General features: G+C 39.6%; 1 protein-coding gene across 2 annotated transcripts in view; it reads left to right on the top strand.

Moving 5' to 3' along the window:
• The window catches only part of ptdss2 (phosphatidylserine synthase 2), a 24,211-nt gene extending 10,160 nt beyond the window's left edge, over positions 1-14,051 (top strand). Inside the window, exons 4-14 of one of the 2 annotated variants that reach the window (XM_040134234.1) lie at positions 114-196; positions 3,369-3,436; positions 4,568-4,702; positions 6,512-6,562; positions 7,239-7,352; positions 8,384-8,502; positions 8,750-8,864; positions 9,652-9,797; positions 10,965-11,150; positions 11,798-11,817; positions 13,898-14,005. In XM_040134234.1, the coding sequence (XP_039990168.1) occupies positions 114-196; positions 3,369-3,436; positions 4,568-4,702; positions 6,512-6,562; positions 7,239-7,352; positions 8,384-8,502; positions 8,750-8,864; positions 9,652-9,797; positions 10,965-11,150; positions 11,798-11,816 (1,036 nt within the window). In that variant the 3' untranslated portion in view covers position 11,817; positions 13,898-14,005. Of the gene's footprint in view, positions 1-113; positions 197-3,368; positions 3,437-4,567; positions 4,703-6,511; positions 6,563-7,238; positions 7,353-8,383; positions 8,503-8,749; positions 8,865-9,651; positions 9,798-10,964; positions 11,151-11,797; positions 11,818-13,897 lie in introns of both variants that reach the window. The other variant, XM_040134233.1, reaches the window with a different exon arrangement.
• The last annotated feature ends 3,746 nt before the right edge of the window (positions 14,052-17,797 follow it).

Raw genomic sequence — 17,797 nt, 5'->3', positions numbered from 1 at the left:
AGGATGGATGGGCTTTTTTAAGGGTTGGGGGGGTTATTATTTGAATATACTGTAAATAGTATAGCATGAACTTCAAATTACATTTTTCTGTGTTTGTAATTGTGCTCCTTTAGGGGAATTGTTGCCAGCATCCTGGTGTTCCTCTGTTTTGGAGTGACGCAAGCCAAAGATGGACCATTCACAAGACCACATCCAGGTAAGACGAGTACATTTATCACATAAACAAACCTGCTTTTCCCAAAAATGTTCATTTTCTTAATGCCAGAAATCTCAGTCAAAGCACTTTTCTTTAAAAGTTACAGAGTTTGGGCATCCTAGTACAGCAGCTGAATAGTTAAGATGTATCCCATCTTTATTACACAACTATCCCCACATTTCCGGGGACCCTTGTTGCATTTCATGCCCCTCTTTCTCTTACCTTTCATTGTGTCTGTCTGTATACTATCAGCTGCCTAATGAAGGGTAAAATGCCGAACAAAAACCAAAGAAAAGTTAAGAGTTTGCCAGTGCAGGTTAAATTTCACACTTAGATTCAAGTCATTCAAGCTGTTACAGAGCTGTTTTATTCCACTTTGAATCACATCCAGAATATGTCAGAGTGACTTTTTTTTTTGCCCTGTGTATACTTTACAGATAAGTGAAAAGGTTGAAATGCATCTATGAACAGCCTCCTAAGCACGAACAAGCACTTGTTTACAAACTGAGATATTGAAAATTCACCTGCCATCACAGTAATTGACAGGAACTTTACGCGGTTCATATAGCATGCTATTATCAGTAGAAGCTCAAGTGCAAAGTGAAGCTGACTTTTTAATGATCCATTGATTGTTTCTCCTTTGCCTTCCTGTGTAGATGGGTAGGAGAACCTAAGAGTGCAGTTACCACCACTTTCGATCAATAGTAACATTTGAGAATCTCATGTCGGCTTCTAATATGATGTTTAGATCCTGTGAGTGCTGGGAATCAATACACACAAAAGCTGGCTAATTGTAATTGACAAAGTAAAGGAGACATCTGAGTAAATGAAGACTTCTGCTGAAGGCAGGTGAAGTATTTTCCTGGCATGGGTTGGGTCCATTCAAAACAGTTAGAGAACAAGATAGACACCCACAAACAAAAGTCCACACTAGGTGAAAATCTTTAGTTTGTTGTAGCCTTTCCTGGCTTGTAGCAGCAATATCTAAAGGACTGTAGTGCTCAGTGAATAGTTTAAACGTGGAAATGATGCACTTGCTTTAACAGGCCCTACTCACTCCAGCTAAACACATAAACCTTTCCCACGGATCAGAGAGCTGCAGTTTAAATGCAGAAAAAGGACATCCAACAAGAGGCATAAAAGATTCCCTATGGTCTTAATCCTGCTAATCTAACTCTATACCACTGCAATCCCAATTCATTCATGACATGCTATATCCACAAGGTTGAGGTAAATAAACATAGTCCATTGCAGAACTTGAACAGCAACCCTTGGCATACATTAAATTGCATACATAGTTGGCATTACATGGCCATGGAGAATTCTCAGTTGTGTCTGGCTGGCAGGTATTTCTTTTAAACGAATAGTATAATGGGACACCTCTGATGCATGTGTTTGTTTCCAGTTCCAATTTAATATGGTAGCATTTAAACTGTAGGTAAAAACAACAACAGTTAGGCTTAGCCAAAGGGCTTCGAGCATGTGTTATTGGTGTAGCCACTTTATTTAAAAAAAAAAAACAAAAACAAAAAGATATGCTTTGTAAGAGCCATGCAAATTTAATATGAAACGTCTTTGATATTTCCAAATGGTAGAGGAAGGAAAGAGAGGACTTTTGAAATGATGTCACGGCGAAGAAACTGGTAGCTGGTGGATTTAAGAGGGAGCCGAGAGGGAAAGGAGAGAGGAAGATTGATTTGTCGGATAATGTTCTGTACTTATACACGCCCAGCCTTTCCTCAAACAAAGAAATTGGAAGGTTGTTTGAGCACTTTATAAAAGCTTACATTGTTCATAAACCTGTAATCACTATGTGCTAGGTTGCAATAGACAAATCCTGTGGTTCAGTTGAACCCAGAAATTAAACTGTATGGTGCCCGAATGCAGCACAGGCACTGTGGTAGTTGAGTTTTTTCATGAGTCTGCATCATTATTGAAAACGGTACTTTATTTTTTCTTTACCCAGGAGTTTAAACTTGCTGTTTGTGGATTTTGATTACAGCATCAGCTGCAGTATGTTAAAATTATTTTCTAGACTTCATCAAACTGTTTAGGTGTTGATGTATCACATGTTGAGTATATTAGCCTAACCATCACACTGTGTACTTTTTTAAAAAATTTATTTCTTTATTTATTTTATCTGCTACACACAAAAAAAGTGTCTCTCATTTAAGCAGTGCAGTTCTTAAAAGTAGTTTGCTATTAAGGTTTTAACGAGGTCATTCATGTAGGAGACACATCTCGTCTCTCACACACCACACAACTATCTCCGGAGGGAAAAGGAGGAGGTAAGATAACAGGGTGTGGAGGACAGATGGAGACACCGCTGAATATTGTCAGTTGTTGGAGGTATGAAGTGGCCGGGCAAGAATTTGGGCCACTGTTACTTGTGCCTTCCTGCCCCCTCCTTTTGTGGAGCGAAAGACAAGGGGGTTTTGTTTTTGTGTGTGTACTGAGTGACTGCATTATACACTCTGATCTGTTGATACAGCCAAGTAGGTTCAGTTGTTGTTCATGTTGTTGCAGTCAAGTTGAAACTCCACAGGTTTGCATTCTGGGAAAAGATCCGGAGGGATGTTCAAGATTTACAACCTGCAACTCCCACTGGGTCACCAGCTGAGAGGGTCACAGCAAACTGAGCTTATAAATATAAATTCACAAGATATTACAGTAGCAGTAACAGTTCAGTTTTAAAAAAGTAACTTCATCTTGTGTGGGGAATTAGTTCAAGGTGCTACTAAAATAGCCCCTGGCTTTTACCACAGTTTATTTTAATCCTTTCACTTACCTTACTGAATTTCACTTTATCCTTGGTAGTAGAAAAAACACACTATAATCTATGTGTACCGAACAGCTTAATTTAGATATAATTCAGGGGAAATTCTGCAAAGTTAAAACCACCAAATCTCAGAATAATGCTTTGGTATGATTTCAGACAGTATAACAGGTACATAAATTTTCATCTACCCCCCTTAAACTACAGAGAGACCAAGACTGAAGTCCTATTAATTCCCAGATGTAATTCAACATGTGTTCTTTTTATTTTTGGATGCTGACACAGCTCATGTCCAGTATAAATTGTTGCTACAACTATCACCATCTCTCTCTCTCGCCCTTGCTCTCGCTCTTGCTCTCGCTCTCGCTCTTGCTCTCTCTCCCTCTCTCTCTGTAGCTTACTGGCGGTTCTGGCTTTGTGTCACTGTTGTCTACGAGCTCTTCCTCATCTTCATCCTATTCCAGGTGGGTGCACCGATAACATTGATGCCTCGATCGGCTGGAACACTCGCATTAAAACACCCAGAGCTGGAATGCATACATCAAAATATGCACATACAAATACACTGCCGAAGGGAAAACCATATAGCAATCACATGCACACTGAAAGTATGTCAATTACAAGGAATGCACATCTTTCTTGGGTGTTTGACTTGACCATTTTGGTGGCGCAGTCTCTGCTCCCAGAACACGGCACCAGAGCTCTGACGGAGCTGTCAATTTTCTTTAAGTTCACACTGACCTTTGGTTTAAATCTTGGCTTGTGTGGTGTCCAGGCACCAAAGCAATGCAACATCGTGAAAAACCATGTGGTGGAGTCCATAAAAGAATCTTAAAACCTTGTCTAAGACACTGGCCAAAAGATAGGATTTTGTTGAGAGTTCTGCTCCAATCACTGGTGCTTTTTTCTGCTGTGATCTGATCCTACATCTGGAACCCTGGAAGCCCCTTTTCTCTCTCTAGGTTTAATTAAAATGTCTATTGCTGAGTCACAACCTAAAGTAGTAAAACCATACAGCTGGCAAACTATATCTCCACAGGCCCGGACGCTGTTAAAGCCGTTTAAATACTTAGGCCTTCTTGACTTATGCAAGAAAAAATTTAAATTGCAGCTTGGTGAAAGCATTAAAAACTCCTATTTTATGCCACAAAAATGTATAATTAACTGAAAAAAACTTTCTAAAGAATGCAGAGTGCCCAGTTGCACAGATGCACTTGAAACTGATTGTACAAACACTGTAAAAGTGATATGCAGTGAAAACAAAAGTATGGAGAAATTATTTTTGTAGTTTTCAGCAAAAATGATTCTTGCTTTTTTTTTTTTTTTGTTAATCATGGTTGATAATCAAAATGATTAGAAATCATGATTTGTGGAGCTGAGATGTTGACAGTATGATTAACTACAGCATCTGTTTATTTGAAAGCATTTCAATATGCTGAATATATCGGTTTTCTTTAATGATGAACTAAAAAAAATCAAACTGCAACATTTTTCTTGTGCTCTCAATATGGGCTCTGTGTCTCCATGAACCTACTTTTTCAGGGAGAATAAGTGCTGACAGTTTCTGTGCTTCTCCTGTTAACCCTGTTATCCAGACTGTGCATGATGGACGACAGTTCATGAAGTACATTGACCCCAAACTGGGGGTACCCCTCCCAGAGCGCGACTATGGAGGCAACTGCCTCATCTATGACCCAGGCAACACCACTGACCCCTTCCACAACATCTGGGTGAGACTATTTGATTCATTCTGTCGTATTTTATTGTCTGTCATCCGTACACCCCTTCTTTTCAGTTTTTTAGGGTTTGTATGACTCATTGGGGTGACAGCTACGTATTTCTGCTGAAAACTCCCTTGTAAGAGGCCACCTTCAGAGAAATGAAATTTCTGACCTATTATTAGTAAGGAAACGACCCAGATCTTGAATATTGTGGCTGCCTTACTGAGTCTGAACACATCCCTCTGCACTACTGTGAAATTGAGAGAATCCTCTCTTTCCCTTTTTTTTTGTTCCTTTCACTCGCCAATTCACACACTCGCTCTCCCTTAGTTCTCCTTCCCTGTCTCTTTCTCCTTTGCTTTTTTTTTTTTTTGGTCTCTTTCTCACTCATGCATACACACGCAAACACACTTAGTGTGCCTGTGTGCAGCTTGTGTCTGATGCAGTTTAACTAGTCCTTCAGTTAGAACCAGGCCTTCTTCTCCCCCTGGCGGGAGAGTCTGCTGCCGCCGCCATGATCGGGCCCTAACTCTACTGTTGGACTGATTTCAGCTTCTCAGAGTGGGTCAAACCACTGTAGCCACCTCTAAATTAAAGCCTTTTCAAAATGTCAAATTATGACCAGATATTTAGAAATAAAATTTTATTGAGCATAAGACAGATATGGATTTGTATGTAAAAGAACATAATAAACTAAAATGTGCTAAACCACCAGGCAGGGATGAATGAATAGAAATGCTTTGTGGTTGAAGGATGCTATTAAAAAAAACTCATCAAATCCTCACATTTGAGAAGCTGCAACCAGAGAGAATTGCTTTGGCATTTTTGCTTAAAAAATGAACAAAATAATTAACTGATTATCAGATTTTGTTGTTGAGTACTTTTCTGCCCATTGACTAATTGAGTAATCAACTAATTGTTGCAGCTTTAGTTAAGAGTGTATCATGGATATGTTTTATTATTTTTTTGGTCTCTTTCTCACTCATGCATACACACGCAAACACACTTAGTGTGCCTGTGTGCAGCTTGTGTCTGATGCAGTTTAACTAGTCCTTCAGTTAGAACCAGGCCTTCTTCTCCCCCTGGCGGGAGAGTCTGCTGCCGCCGCCACGATCGGGCCCTAACTCTACTGTTGGACTGATTTCAGCTTCTCAGAGTGGGTCAAACCACTGTAGCCACCACTAAATTAAAGCCTTTTCAAAATGTCAAATTATGACCAGATATTTAGAAATAAAATTTTATTGAGCATAAGACAGATATGGATTTGTATGTAAAAGAACATAATAAACTAAAATGTGCTAAACCACCAGGCAGGGATGAATGAATAGAAATGCTTTGTGGTTGAAGGATGCTATTAAAAAAACTCATCAAATCCTCACATTTGAGAAGCTGCAACCAGAGAGAATTGCTTTGGCATTTTTGCTTAAAAAATGAACAAAATAATTAACTGATTATCAGATTTTGTTGTTGAGTACTTTTCTGCCCATTGACTAATTGAGTAATCAACTAATTGTTGCAGCTTTAGTTAAGAGTGTATCATGGATATGTTTTATTATTTTTTTTTCTTTTCACGCTGAGTTACACCAGAGACAATGCACTACCATGCCATGTTTTTGCTTTGACATTCAGCAGCTGACAAAGTGACATGCAATTTAACAAAGCTAAAGCTGAGCTTGTTGATGTAACAGGTGTGAAAAAGAGCTACCTTCCTGTATGGTAATTGTGTGTTAGGATTGAATTTGACAAGATAAATAGAAGCTTGAGGGTATTTTTTATGACGAGAAGATGTTAATTCAACATGCTGGTTTGTTTCTAAAGGACAAGATGGATGGCTTTGTTCCAGCGCACTTCCTGGGATGGTATATCAAGGTAAGTATGGAGTAGGCTGCCTAACACACTGAACACGACTGAACACTGTACACCTAGAATGCACTCACAACGTACTGGCCTCAACTAGACTGTTATTGTCCAGTGACTGTGTAAAGAACAGCCTGTCACCATTTCAACTGGTCAAACAAAAACCAGACCAACTTTCCATTTGCTTCGTCATCAGAGCAGTTGAGCAAGTAAAGTCTATTTACAGCTGTCAATCCTGTTGACATGCACAGACTGAAAACAATAATTACATTTAATATTTAATATATTAAGAGGAAAAGATTTTCATAAATCTGACCCACTGCGATTCCCAAGCACCTAAATCATATGAGTGCCAACTCATATGTTATTACAATACTGGGATAAAACCTATAAATTTACAAATAAAGAATCCGGATGGATAATTGAAAGAATCTCAATTTCAACTCAATATCTCACAACGAGTGGTGGATCCGTATGTTTAAAAAAAAAAAGCTGTCCTTGATCGGTCTTTTCTATAATAAATTGATAACCCAGGTCTTCAGTCTGCTGTTGTGTGAAACACATTGAGAAGCACCAGTGTGCTCTGTTTCAATTTTCAGCAAAGTGCAATATCAAGTTTTTCTTTCTATGGTATCTGCCTGACCTCCTCCTACTCACCCTCCCCTTTTGCTCTATTTTTCTTCCTCAGACTCTGATGATCCGGGATTGGTGGATGTGTATGATAATCAGTGTCATGTTTGAATTCCTGGAATACAGCCTGGAACACCAGTTACCTAACTTCTCTGAGTGCTGGTGGGACCATGTGAGTACACATAATGCCTTTCTTCTTCTTTGCTTACATGCTACTGTGCTACACACTTTCACACTTCTTCGGTTATTATGGAGTGGTCCGCAATGAGACAGTGGTTTGCAGTTAGACAGTAAGAACAACATGTGTTCCCTCAAGACGAATCTAATACCGAGAAAATGATGAGGACAGTGTGTAGTAGTGTCCTACTTTAAGAGTTGGGGAAGCATCGTGATTTTTTTTTTTTTTTTTTTTTTTAATATCTTGGTACCTGAAGCTTGCTGGTGCTTTATTAAAGCCGTTTCACTTTTGCTATTGAGATTTATGATATCAATTAAATTGCCATTTGTTTGTATGATAAGAACTGTGTATTATACCAGTGGGTAACTCTGCGGTCTAAGCAACACAAGCGATAGCAGGGGAAACCAAGTGAATACTGCAAGAAAACAACCAAATATAGTTTAAACAACAGACGAATAGTTGAGGTATTATATAAGGATAAACTGTTGACTGTAAAAACATATTAAGTAGACCGTGTTAGTAGGAAGTAAGGGCGGTTACTTAAGTTGTTAGACAAACAACTGCTTATTTACTGTAAATATGGATTACAGTACATGTTTATAGGCTGCATGTAGAATATACCGTGAATATCTACTATATATACACTGTTTAAAATGGAGCAACTATTCTCAAAACAAAAGGTTATTTTGCCTCAGAGGATGTACATGCACAATGATTCCATTCGGACAAACCTCTTGTCAGGTTTAAGGTATGAGGAGCTATGCTGGGATTTTTTTTTTTCTGAGGTCACCAAACTCCACAGTCTTAAAGGAATGATAAAGTGTGGGCTTTACCTCTCCATAGGCTGCAACATAACTAATAGGCGTGTCAGGGAGATTTAGGTCAAGCTCGATCTTTATGCACCCACACAGTCTTAAGAAAAGGTGTGATCTAACAAACCTGTGTAAGTGGGTCAAGCTTGTGTAGGAGCGTTACTATGGCCTTTTTTACCCTTTGATTAAAATTGTTATGATTTCTCTCCCTAGTGGATCATGGATGTGTTGGTGTGTAATGGCTTGGGGATCTACTGTGGTATGAAGACCCTGGCCTGGTTGTCAATGAAGCCCTACCAGTGGCAGGGCCTGTGGAACATTCCTACGTACAAGTACGACTTTACACTCACAAATATATTTCCTTAACATTAAGTGTCTCTGTTGTGTGACAGATATAGGGTATAATGTTCATGCTTAAATATATTGTCTAGTTTTTTGACAGAACTTCTACTTTGACCTTTGAAATAACTATAATTAGCGGGTTGGTATTGCCCCTTTAATTACAAAAGTATAAACATTTCTGTGTTAGAAGTTTGCTTATGTTCATTTCTAACCGTATCTCTGCCGTGTGCCTCCCAGGGGGAAGATAAAGCGTATAGCATTCCAGTTTACACCGTACAGTTGGGTGAAGTTTGAGTGGAAGCCTGCTTCAAACCTTCGTCGCTGGCTTGCTGTGTTAGGCATAATCTTTATGGTAAGAATTATCCTTTATTTTATTGACTTAAAAAAGGGGACTCTGGGGCAACAAAGAATAAGATTACAATACTGTTGAATTGAAAATATTAAAATTAAACATGTAACCTCACCATACATATCTTCAACATACTCCACATTACCAAGAATGAGCCCACATTACTTAAACTTCATAACCCAAATGTTGACTTATAAACGAAACATACACACTGAGAGACAAAGAGAATAGACTCTAAAAAGAGTCACCACTACACAATTCCTGTCCCCAAACCTATTCCTTTTTTTATTCAGCTTTTTTTTGCCATCATTTCTGCAAGCTGAATTAATTTCACAAAGTCTTAAATATAGCTCAGTAATGTAGTCTGATTACATTTTTGATTGTTGGTTATGTTACAGGCTTATATAAGATTTTAAGACTTGTTCAGATGAATATCGATTCCGTTTTTTTACATTTTACAGAGTAAATAATCAACAACTATTTGGAAAAGTGATCAGATTATGAACTTTTAATATCAGTAATAGTTGTGTTCTCCCTTTACTAACATAATTTTAATATACAATTAATAGAATAATTATTTTATAATTAATATTCAATTAACAGATAGAATTATATTTTATAATAATTTTTAATGTATAAAAACATGATGAGTTTGCACCCACAAATGTAAATATGACTAAGTAATTGGTACAGGATGTAAAAGGTGTCCTCTTCTGTTTTATTCTACTCAATTATGATTTCATTGCTCCAGGATATGAGATGCGTGTTATTTTGTCTTTTCCCTCCCCAGTTCCTCCTGGCAGAACTGAACACCTTCTACCTGAAATTCGTCTTGTGGATGCCTCCTGAACACTACCTGGTGCTGCTCCGCCTGGTCTTTTTTGTCAACGTGGGAGGCGTAGCCATGAGGGAGATCTACGACTTCATGGACGACCCGTGAGTAGCAGCAGCGTGAAGTTGACTGCTGGAGAGGGCAGGGGTTGGACTGAAGTAGAGGTTGATCACATGTACAAATACAGTGAGCGACACTTAGGATTAGGCAGACAGTAACTGGAGCAGTGATTCATAACACAGATGTATTTCAAGTATTGTGTAAAGTACTTGCTGACATTCAGTTTTCATAATGCACCGTGTAACGCATAATGTCACTGTTATATAAACCAGGTTTAGATGACGTGTTTGCTGCTGACTTTCCTCCATGTCTGATTGGATGGTAGCGCTAAATTTTCACGCAGAAAAGAAGAAAATAAGCGACACCATAGTGAGAGGGAGGGAATACATAGGCCCATTAAACAACTGGTCGCTGTGTGTTGTTCTGACAGCACTGATAATTCCCATAAATCCAACCTGCAAAGGGATGTTTTCACTGATAGTTACTGTATGTGGACGTTGAATCTGTGCTGGTGGTCATTGTAGGACATTAAAACTCATTAAACTCTTATATCCAGTTTAGTGCTAAGAGACAAATCATGTATCAGAATGCGCTGCCTTTGAGGTTGTTGTCGGCAAACCCTCAGACACACTTAAGGAGTGAGTGTATTTTACCTGACTGACAGTGTTAGCTTCTTATCACATCCGCCTAGAGAAAGCAAGCATTTCTGCCCGCCTGACAAATATGCAAGCACTGTTGCATTGTCTTTAATAATTGACAGCACAGGCCAAAGGATTTTTGGTAATATTTTTAAGGTAATCTTTAAGGAAAGTCTTCCGTTGTCACGCCCACTATCACTCCATCGATGGCATTACTAGTAACAGAATCCATCCAGAACAGTTCAGTGAAGCTTACTGTAGCATAATGACTGGGTTTCAGTCGGCAATGGTGGGAAACTGGTGAGTAAATGTACCAGTTAGCTTTGCATTATGTGTTGCCTCCCAGCAGCCTTGTCTTAATTGATGGGTATAACTGTGCTGTAACTTTCAGGCAGCTTACAGACTAGCTATTTTCTTTCTGTGTATATAGAGCATTGTGTAGAAAGCTTCATGCAGCTGTATGAGCCACACTGACCTTGAGTGCTGTTACGATTTAATATGCACTGTATTTAAAAACATCCTCCCAGTTACATTACTTCTCCATAACAAGACCTTATGTAATATTCCCATCAGGAAGTTCCACAAGAAGCTTGGCCAGCAGGCGTGGCTGGTGGCAGCAATCACAGTGACTGAGTTCCTCATAGTGGTCAAGTATGACCCCAACACCATCTTGCTGCCCATCCCCTTCTTCATTATGCAGTGCTGGTTATTAGGAATCCTCCTCATCTTTACCTGGACTCTGTGGCGGTTTTTCATCCGGTAAGCAGAGGGTAGGAGTAAATGGGGAAATTGGGGTTATAACTGGGAATTAAGACAAAATTAGTTACAAAGCTACTTCACACATGTAAGACATGGATGCTTAAAACAAATTATAAAACCCTGTGTTCATCCGAGTGAAGAAATTATTTTGGTGCAAATAATCTTTTTGCAAAAATCAAAAATAAATTACAAAAATGGTCTGCAACCATGAAATTTAATAATCCAGATTTGTTTTCAGCTGTGTTGTTAGTTTAGATTGTAAGAGCCATGCAAAAGCATGGACAAGCCTGCTTGTTCTCTGACTGGGTGTAAAAAACAGGAGCGCATACCAAAGAAGGGAGGAGTTGATTGAGCTGTTTTGCAGTCACGTAACACCAGCTTGTGCAGTTTTAATAAATAGTTGCTAAAACCTGAGTTTTAGCAAGTGGTCCTGTATTTGATTTTGTTTTTTCCTCATGACCTCATGCAGCGACATGATTTAGGTTCCTTTTGGTTTGTTGAGTACTTTGCCTGTTAAGCATAGCCCTGCCCCAGCATGTTAAGCTTCTTGTCTGTTTTCTCCCCCTTCTTTGCCTCCCCCGTCCTCCCTCCCTTTCTCCCTCTCTCCTTCCCTAAACCTCCCACTCCTTCCCGCTCATGCTCAGCAGTAATGTCCATGTCCAGTGAGGTAGGTATAGGAGAGAGGCACTTGGCTCCATCCACTGCCCCCTATCAGCAGTGTTGTATCTTGTATTTTTTCTCTAATACATCACTATTTGGATCCTTAATTATATCCAGAGGATCTTTGGGATCCTTTTGACAATACAGATGTCGCTCCACATGGATCCATCTCACGCATGGCACTTTTGCTGTGGTGCATTTTTATCATCTTCATTTTTTTAGTGTTTCCTTCACATCATTTTTATTCGCATTTGCAGTCAGTTAAGCGTTTCAGAAGACAGCCTGCTCGTGCTGGCAGTGTAGAAGTGATAGACAGGAGACACAAGGGCTCATTGAATGAGACATAGAGGAACTGTTTGCTCACCCCACACACATTATGTCCCACTCAGCACGCCGGCCCCTCCGACTAAACTGCCCATCATTTGATGAGAGCCAATCAGATCAGCTCCACCACTTCTCATGGTGCACCTCCCTCCAGTCATACAGTACAGACGTTAAAGCATGCCACGTCGTAGTTGCTCAGACCTGGGTGAAATCGTATTTGCAAATACTTTCCATAGTTTGTTTTAGCCTTCTTTGGTTACAGACAAGTCAGCTTTGCCACAAAGGATCATTCAGAGAAGCATTTCGACCATCACTTTCTTTGAATATACCGTAATATAATATACTTACTTTCACTGACAGTCTCCTCGATCAAAGTTATTCAGCTGCAGAAAACCCAGCTCGTCTGCCACTACAAGCAGAACGAGACAAGTAGAAATGGGAAGGAATTATCTGCAAGTACTATTTAACCCAGTTGGACAAGTTCAGGTGTGTCATATTCCTCTCCCTCATTTAATACTCCACTTTATAATCAGACAAAGGTGAGTATTAGGGTGCTGTTTGACTTAAAGCCCTGGAAAAGTTGGCTTCATATCTTAAGTATTTTTCTAACATTATATATTTATGACTCAATAAGCAAAACTCAAGAGTTTAAAAGCATCTTTATTAAGGGTTTGATGCTCAAACTCAGCTAATCTGCCTCATCAGGCCTCTGTGGTTTGATCAGATTTGATTGACAGGGACTAAACAACCCACCAGCTGTCACAAGGTGCTGATTCAGATGTTGCTAAAACCAAATTGGTGCACGGAAGCCAAAAATTGAATGTGGGAGCCAGTCACTCATTATAAGAAGTTGACTACCAATATAAAGGCCTTCATGTTTTGGTGCTCCAACATTAAGTGTGCTTGGGAGGCCCCCTTTTCTCAGTGTCACTGATTGCTGCTGTTCTTGTTGCCAGATTTTTGATCCGGGACACACAAATAACCAGGATTTTGAATTGTCCTCTGTTAACAAATGTATGACATACCCACATTAGCCATTTTGGTTGATTATATAGAAAGCTGTAGAGCAATATGAGCTCAAGTAAAATCAGCAATTTCTTGTTAAATATTCCCCCCCTTAATACACTGGATGTGACATTTGATGCTTACAAATTAACATCTCCATCACTACAGGGGAAAGTGCCAGACAGTTGGCATTTAACTGAGGTAGGTGAATTATATATAGTCTCAACCGAAGTCTGGCCCCCCTTTTCCAAGCGGCAGTAGCTTCTGTAACTAATCTGGTTTTCTCATTGAGCATTTTGAGTATTTCTTTTGATATGTCTTTCTTAAAACCTGAAATATGGTAGGAGGGGGCTCTAGATATATTATAAGATAAATGTCTATCTCTTTCTGTACTGCATAGCAAAAATCACTGTAATAAGACGAACAGATGATTATTTTGAGGCTTTGACAGCAAACCTTGGTCTACAACTCATGGGAGATGTTTCTTTCTAACAAAATAATCATTGTTATTTTTCTTAAAGGGATGAGGTCTAAAAATATGGACCAGTGTAATAATAGGTAGCTGTTTAGCTTAGAAATGGACATTGAAATCTCAGGAACATGTTGCAGCTTTTCCAATAAACCGTTTAAAGGAGGCCTCTGTGAGAAAAGACATTGAGAAAATAAAAGTGAGCAGAACAGAAACTAGTTGGGAAGAAGTGTTCCTGTTGCTGATATTCTATTAATAGCATGTCTATTTTCCTTCTTTCCTCTCACAGTGACATCACGCTCCGCTACAAAGAGACCCGTCGACGCAAACAGGAAGTCCCTGCTGACCGGGACCGCCTTCTGGGCAACGGCAGCACAACCACCCCCTCTGGGCGCAGCAAACTGAACGGCAGCTCCGAGACACTGCGGCAGAGGAAGTCCTGAGGGTGGGGGGTGGGTGGGTGGTGGGGGGGTGTTGGTGGGTCGGAGCCAGCCAGTCAGTCAGCAGCTGCTGAAGGAAAAAGGACCAGGTTTGATAGGAAAAAATGAGAAGATTGCAGGAGACAAACAGATGGACACGCATGTGCTGTTGTGTGCCTACATGAAGCAAGTAGTCATCCAGCAGAGGCGAGGGGTGGAAGGGGCAATTTTCATTTGGTGCATTGTCACGTTTTTGTCATACTACAGGGATTTACCTCATTCTATTTTTTAAGAACATTTGGGGAATTATAATAGACGAGATACATGTTTGTTTTATTTATACATTTTCTTCAGATGTTGAGTGACGGGGGGGGGGGGGACGAAAAAGCTGAATCAAAGAGAGGTCGAGTAGTGGAAGGAGGGACATAGGTGACCAGGGAAGTAGATAGGCTCTTGACCTGCAGTCGACAGCAGTTTCCATTTTCTCAGCTGCACTTTGTCTTAGAAGACAAGAGATGAGTGTCAGGAACATGTCCGCCACTGTAAATGTGCTTCGTCCTGGGCTGTGCAGTCGCATCACTGCAGATGAGAAAATGGAGAGTATTTGGAGCAGTTTCTGTAGATGTAATGACTGATCTGGATTCCGTTCATTGTCCACTGCTTTTCGGTCTTTGGCTGCAGTTTTGAAAAGCAGCGGTTAAAATTAAGCTTTGACACATTTCTGTTATGTTCAGTTAAAATGACACGTTCTTTGTCTATGGATTCCCATGCATTTTTCACAGTTTATAGCACACGTTTCTTAGGTTTGGTCCCAGATTTTTGATACATTGTTTACAAGTGGGAGACAATATCAGCTTTTCATTTACAGTTCAGGTTCCTCATTCCTGGAAACACTGAGACTGGAGGTCCGCTTGAGATCCTCCCTCAGACACAGAGAAGAGAGGAAAACCAGCCAAGGCCGTTCTCTCCTCTCAGGCTTTGTTCTTGAAAAGAATGAGTTGTTAAAAAAAATAAATCAATATGTACCATATTCTAGGTATTTAACTGCTGATACTATACATGATATATGAGATATAGTTTGGGTGTTTCTTTTGTAGATGTTTTGTTATCACTGGTGTTATTTCTTTAGGGTAACACGATTATGAACTCTAGATTGTTCTCAAGATCTTTTTTTGTGAAATGAGGTACTGAGAAAACTGCGGCACTCTAATGAACAGATCCACGACAATCACACTGATGGAAAGCTGTGCTCAGTTTCCCTCTGACGGAGACCTGTTCGCTCACATACAGCACAGTAACGAACGGACGAACGAAGTCATGAATGAATCTGGAGGTGTCTCCACCGTAACAGGACGGTATCTACGGCTTGGCTCCACTGTTGGGTCATTCAGTCACATCAGAGTGTGAGTTTAATATCTGATTCTTTTTATGCCAAATGTTCTTTTTTTGTTTTTTTTCAGTTAACTCTTGAATTTTATTAAAATTTCATGTTCTGCGGTGACTGAGGTAGCTGAAACAAAATGAGAACAGACCGTATTTAGAGAGGGGGGAATTGAAGGTTTACTGTAGGGTCAGTTGTGTTGAGGTTTGGGCAGAGAACAAACCTTTCCAGCTCTGTGGGGGTGTTGGGGTGTGGGGGTGGGGCGGGGTTGCCATATTGCACATGCAATCAGCCAAAGCTTAGATCTCATTCTTGCTAAAGCCATAAATGCCACCCAAAACCACTTGAACTTTTGTGTTGCAAACATTGACACCTGGAGGTAAGACTGCTGAAACCGAATTTACCTGGACAATGATGGGATGTCAAACCCCCCCCCTCGTTTCCGTAACACTGAGTGTGTCTGATGTGAAATCAACTCAGTGACCTTTCCTTATCAGTTTTAAAGTTATTAAATGTGGAGCTTAAACCTTTAGTCGATTAATCGATTTGTCGATCCCCTGGTAGCAGCTTCTGTCTTATGCGATAGCGAACTGAATACCTTTGGGTTCCGACTACTGGTCGGACAAAAAAACAATTTATAATTTGTCGTCTTCAAACTTCTTGTCAAACTTATGACCATTTTTCACTCTTTTCTGACATTTTACAGACAAATTGATTAGTCAAGTAAATAATAAGCAGATGAATCAATATATAAAATAGTTGTTAGTTGCAGTGTTGGAGAAATTATCCAAACTTTTCTTAAGTGATACAACAAAATAAGCTTTATGTTGAAAAAAAAATCCAACACGGTCAAACTGAAAATAACACCCTTGTCTTGCTAGATATTCAAACTGTTTCTAAAAGAAGCTTTAGTCTTTGTCCTCTTCAGGTCTTGTGGCTGTAAAGAGAATCAGTTGTAAACTTCTGTGTGTTACTCATTGTGTCCCGGTGGCTAAATACTACATAGTTGATGACAAAGTAGATGACGTCCGTGAATCTAGCTCCAAATTTTCCTGTTGTAAAACTAAGCTGGTGTTCAAAGATACTATAGTGATTTTTTTTTTTTTTTTTTTTTTTTTTGTGAATGTAATCAAGCACAATCTGCTTTTCAAATGAGAGGGTATGGTCATTATTTATCAGTTTATTTTGCCACAAACACTGAGATGAAGTTCTTAAGTTTTTAATTTATGCAAAGCTCATATCCATGCTTATCCAGACTGTAACTGTTTGCATATTTCACCCTCTTTTTTGAATAGAGATTGCTGTGCAAATTTAAAACCCTAAAACCTTTAGCTGATATGTCAAACTTTGTACTCGTCATTCTGTGCTGTGCCGATTCAGTCGCTTGAGAACTTGGTAGAAGTTCAGAAGTTTGCTTTTTTCCCTCCTTTCTTTAACGAAAGCGTTTTAGACGTGGGCTGGGGCCTCACTGTTTCCGGGATCACGCCTTGGACTGATTGAAGTGCTTTCGTTTGAAGTCACTACAGACTTAAACCAACACAAGTCGTGAATTTGCACATCAGCTCTGAAATCACGAAATGGTGAATTCAGAGACTCTACTCATACAAGAGCTGTTGAACAAAATATGAATTGGCCGAGAAAACAAAAAACAAATAAACCCCGACCTTTTCCTTTAGTGTGTTTGAGGGTTCAGTGTAGTTTCATTTGCAGCCACGTGGGGGCGGTAGATCTTTTGTTACTGTGTCCGCCCCGTGTTCTTGTCTCCTTGACAATGATCATTGGCAACTTGCTGTAAAAGCCATTTTCAACTTGGTTTGTGTAAATGTGAACATGTTAAAGATCATTAAAAACTGAAATATGCTGCTGCACCACAGAATTTTATAATGTTTTCAATAAAATCTGACGAAAACCTGAGTTTAGCAGAGTCTCTGTTTCATCCTTTACAAATCACATCACAAAGAGGTGAGTGTAACTTTAAATTCTGACCCACTTTTAAACTGCTTTTCATCTGTTGCGGTTATGTGATAGTACTATGATACTGTATGTACTATGTAAACCGTATCTGTTGGCTTCTTTTCTACAAACAGGCGAGATTGTCATGAAACCATTCAACCTTTCTCTCCACTTTGAAGGTGAAGTAGCAGGTACTTAAAGAAAAAGGGGCTTAACACATACTACAGTATATCGTCAGTAATAATCAAAGAAAAGTTGGTAATCTAATTTTCTTCTGGCCAAGTCACACTCTTTTGGAGCTGCTTTTTTTTTTTTTTTTTTGACAATAGTAACACTGTTTCCTCATGCTTCAGGTAGTGGAGCAGGTTGCCTGCTGATTGTCGGACTGGTGGTGCAATCCCCGGCTCTACCTGGTCCGCATGTTAACGGCTGTAAC

The sequence above is a fragment of the Xiphias gladius genome, chromosome 8, assembly GCF_016859285.1.
Source record: "Xiphias gladius isolate SHS-SW01 ecotype Sanya breed wild chromosome 8, ASM1685928v1, whole genome shotgun sequence".
Taxonomy (NCBI): domain Eukaryota; kingdom Metazoa; phylum Chordata; class Actinopteri; order Istiophoriformes; family Xiphiidae; genus Xiphias; species Xiphias gladius.
Note: the sequence above shows the minus strand (reverse complement) of the source record. Positions and strands in the feature narration are given on the sequence as shown.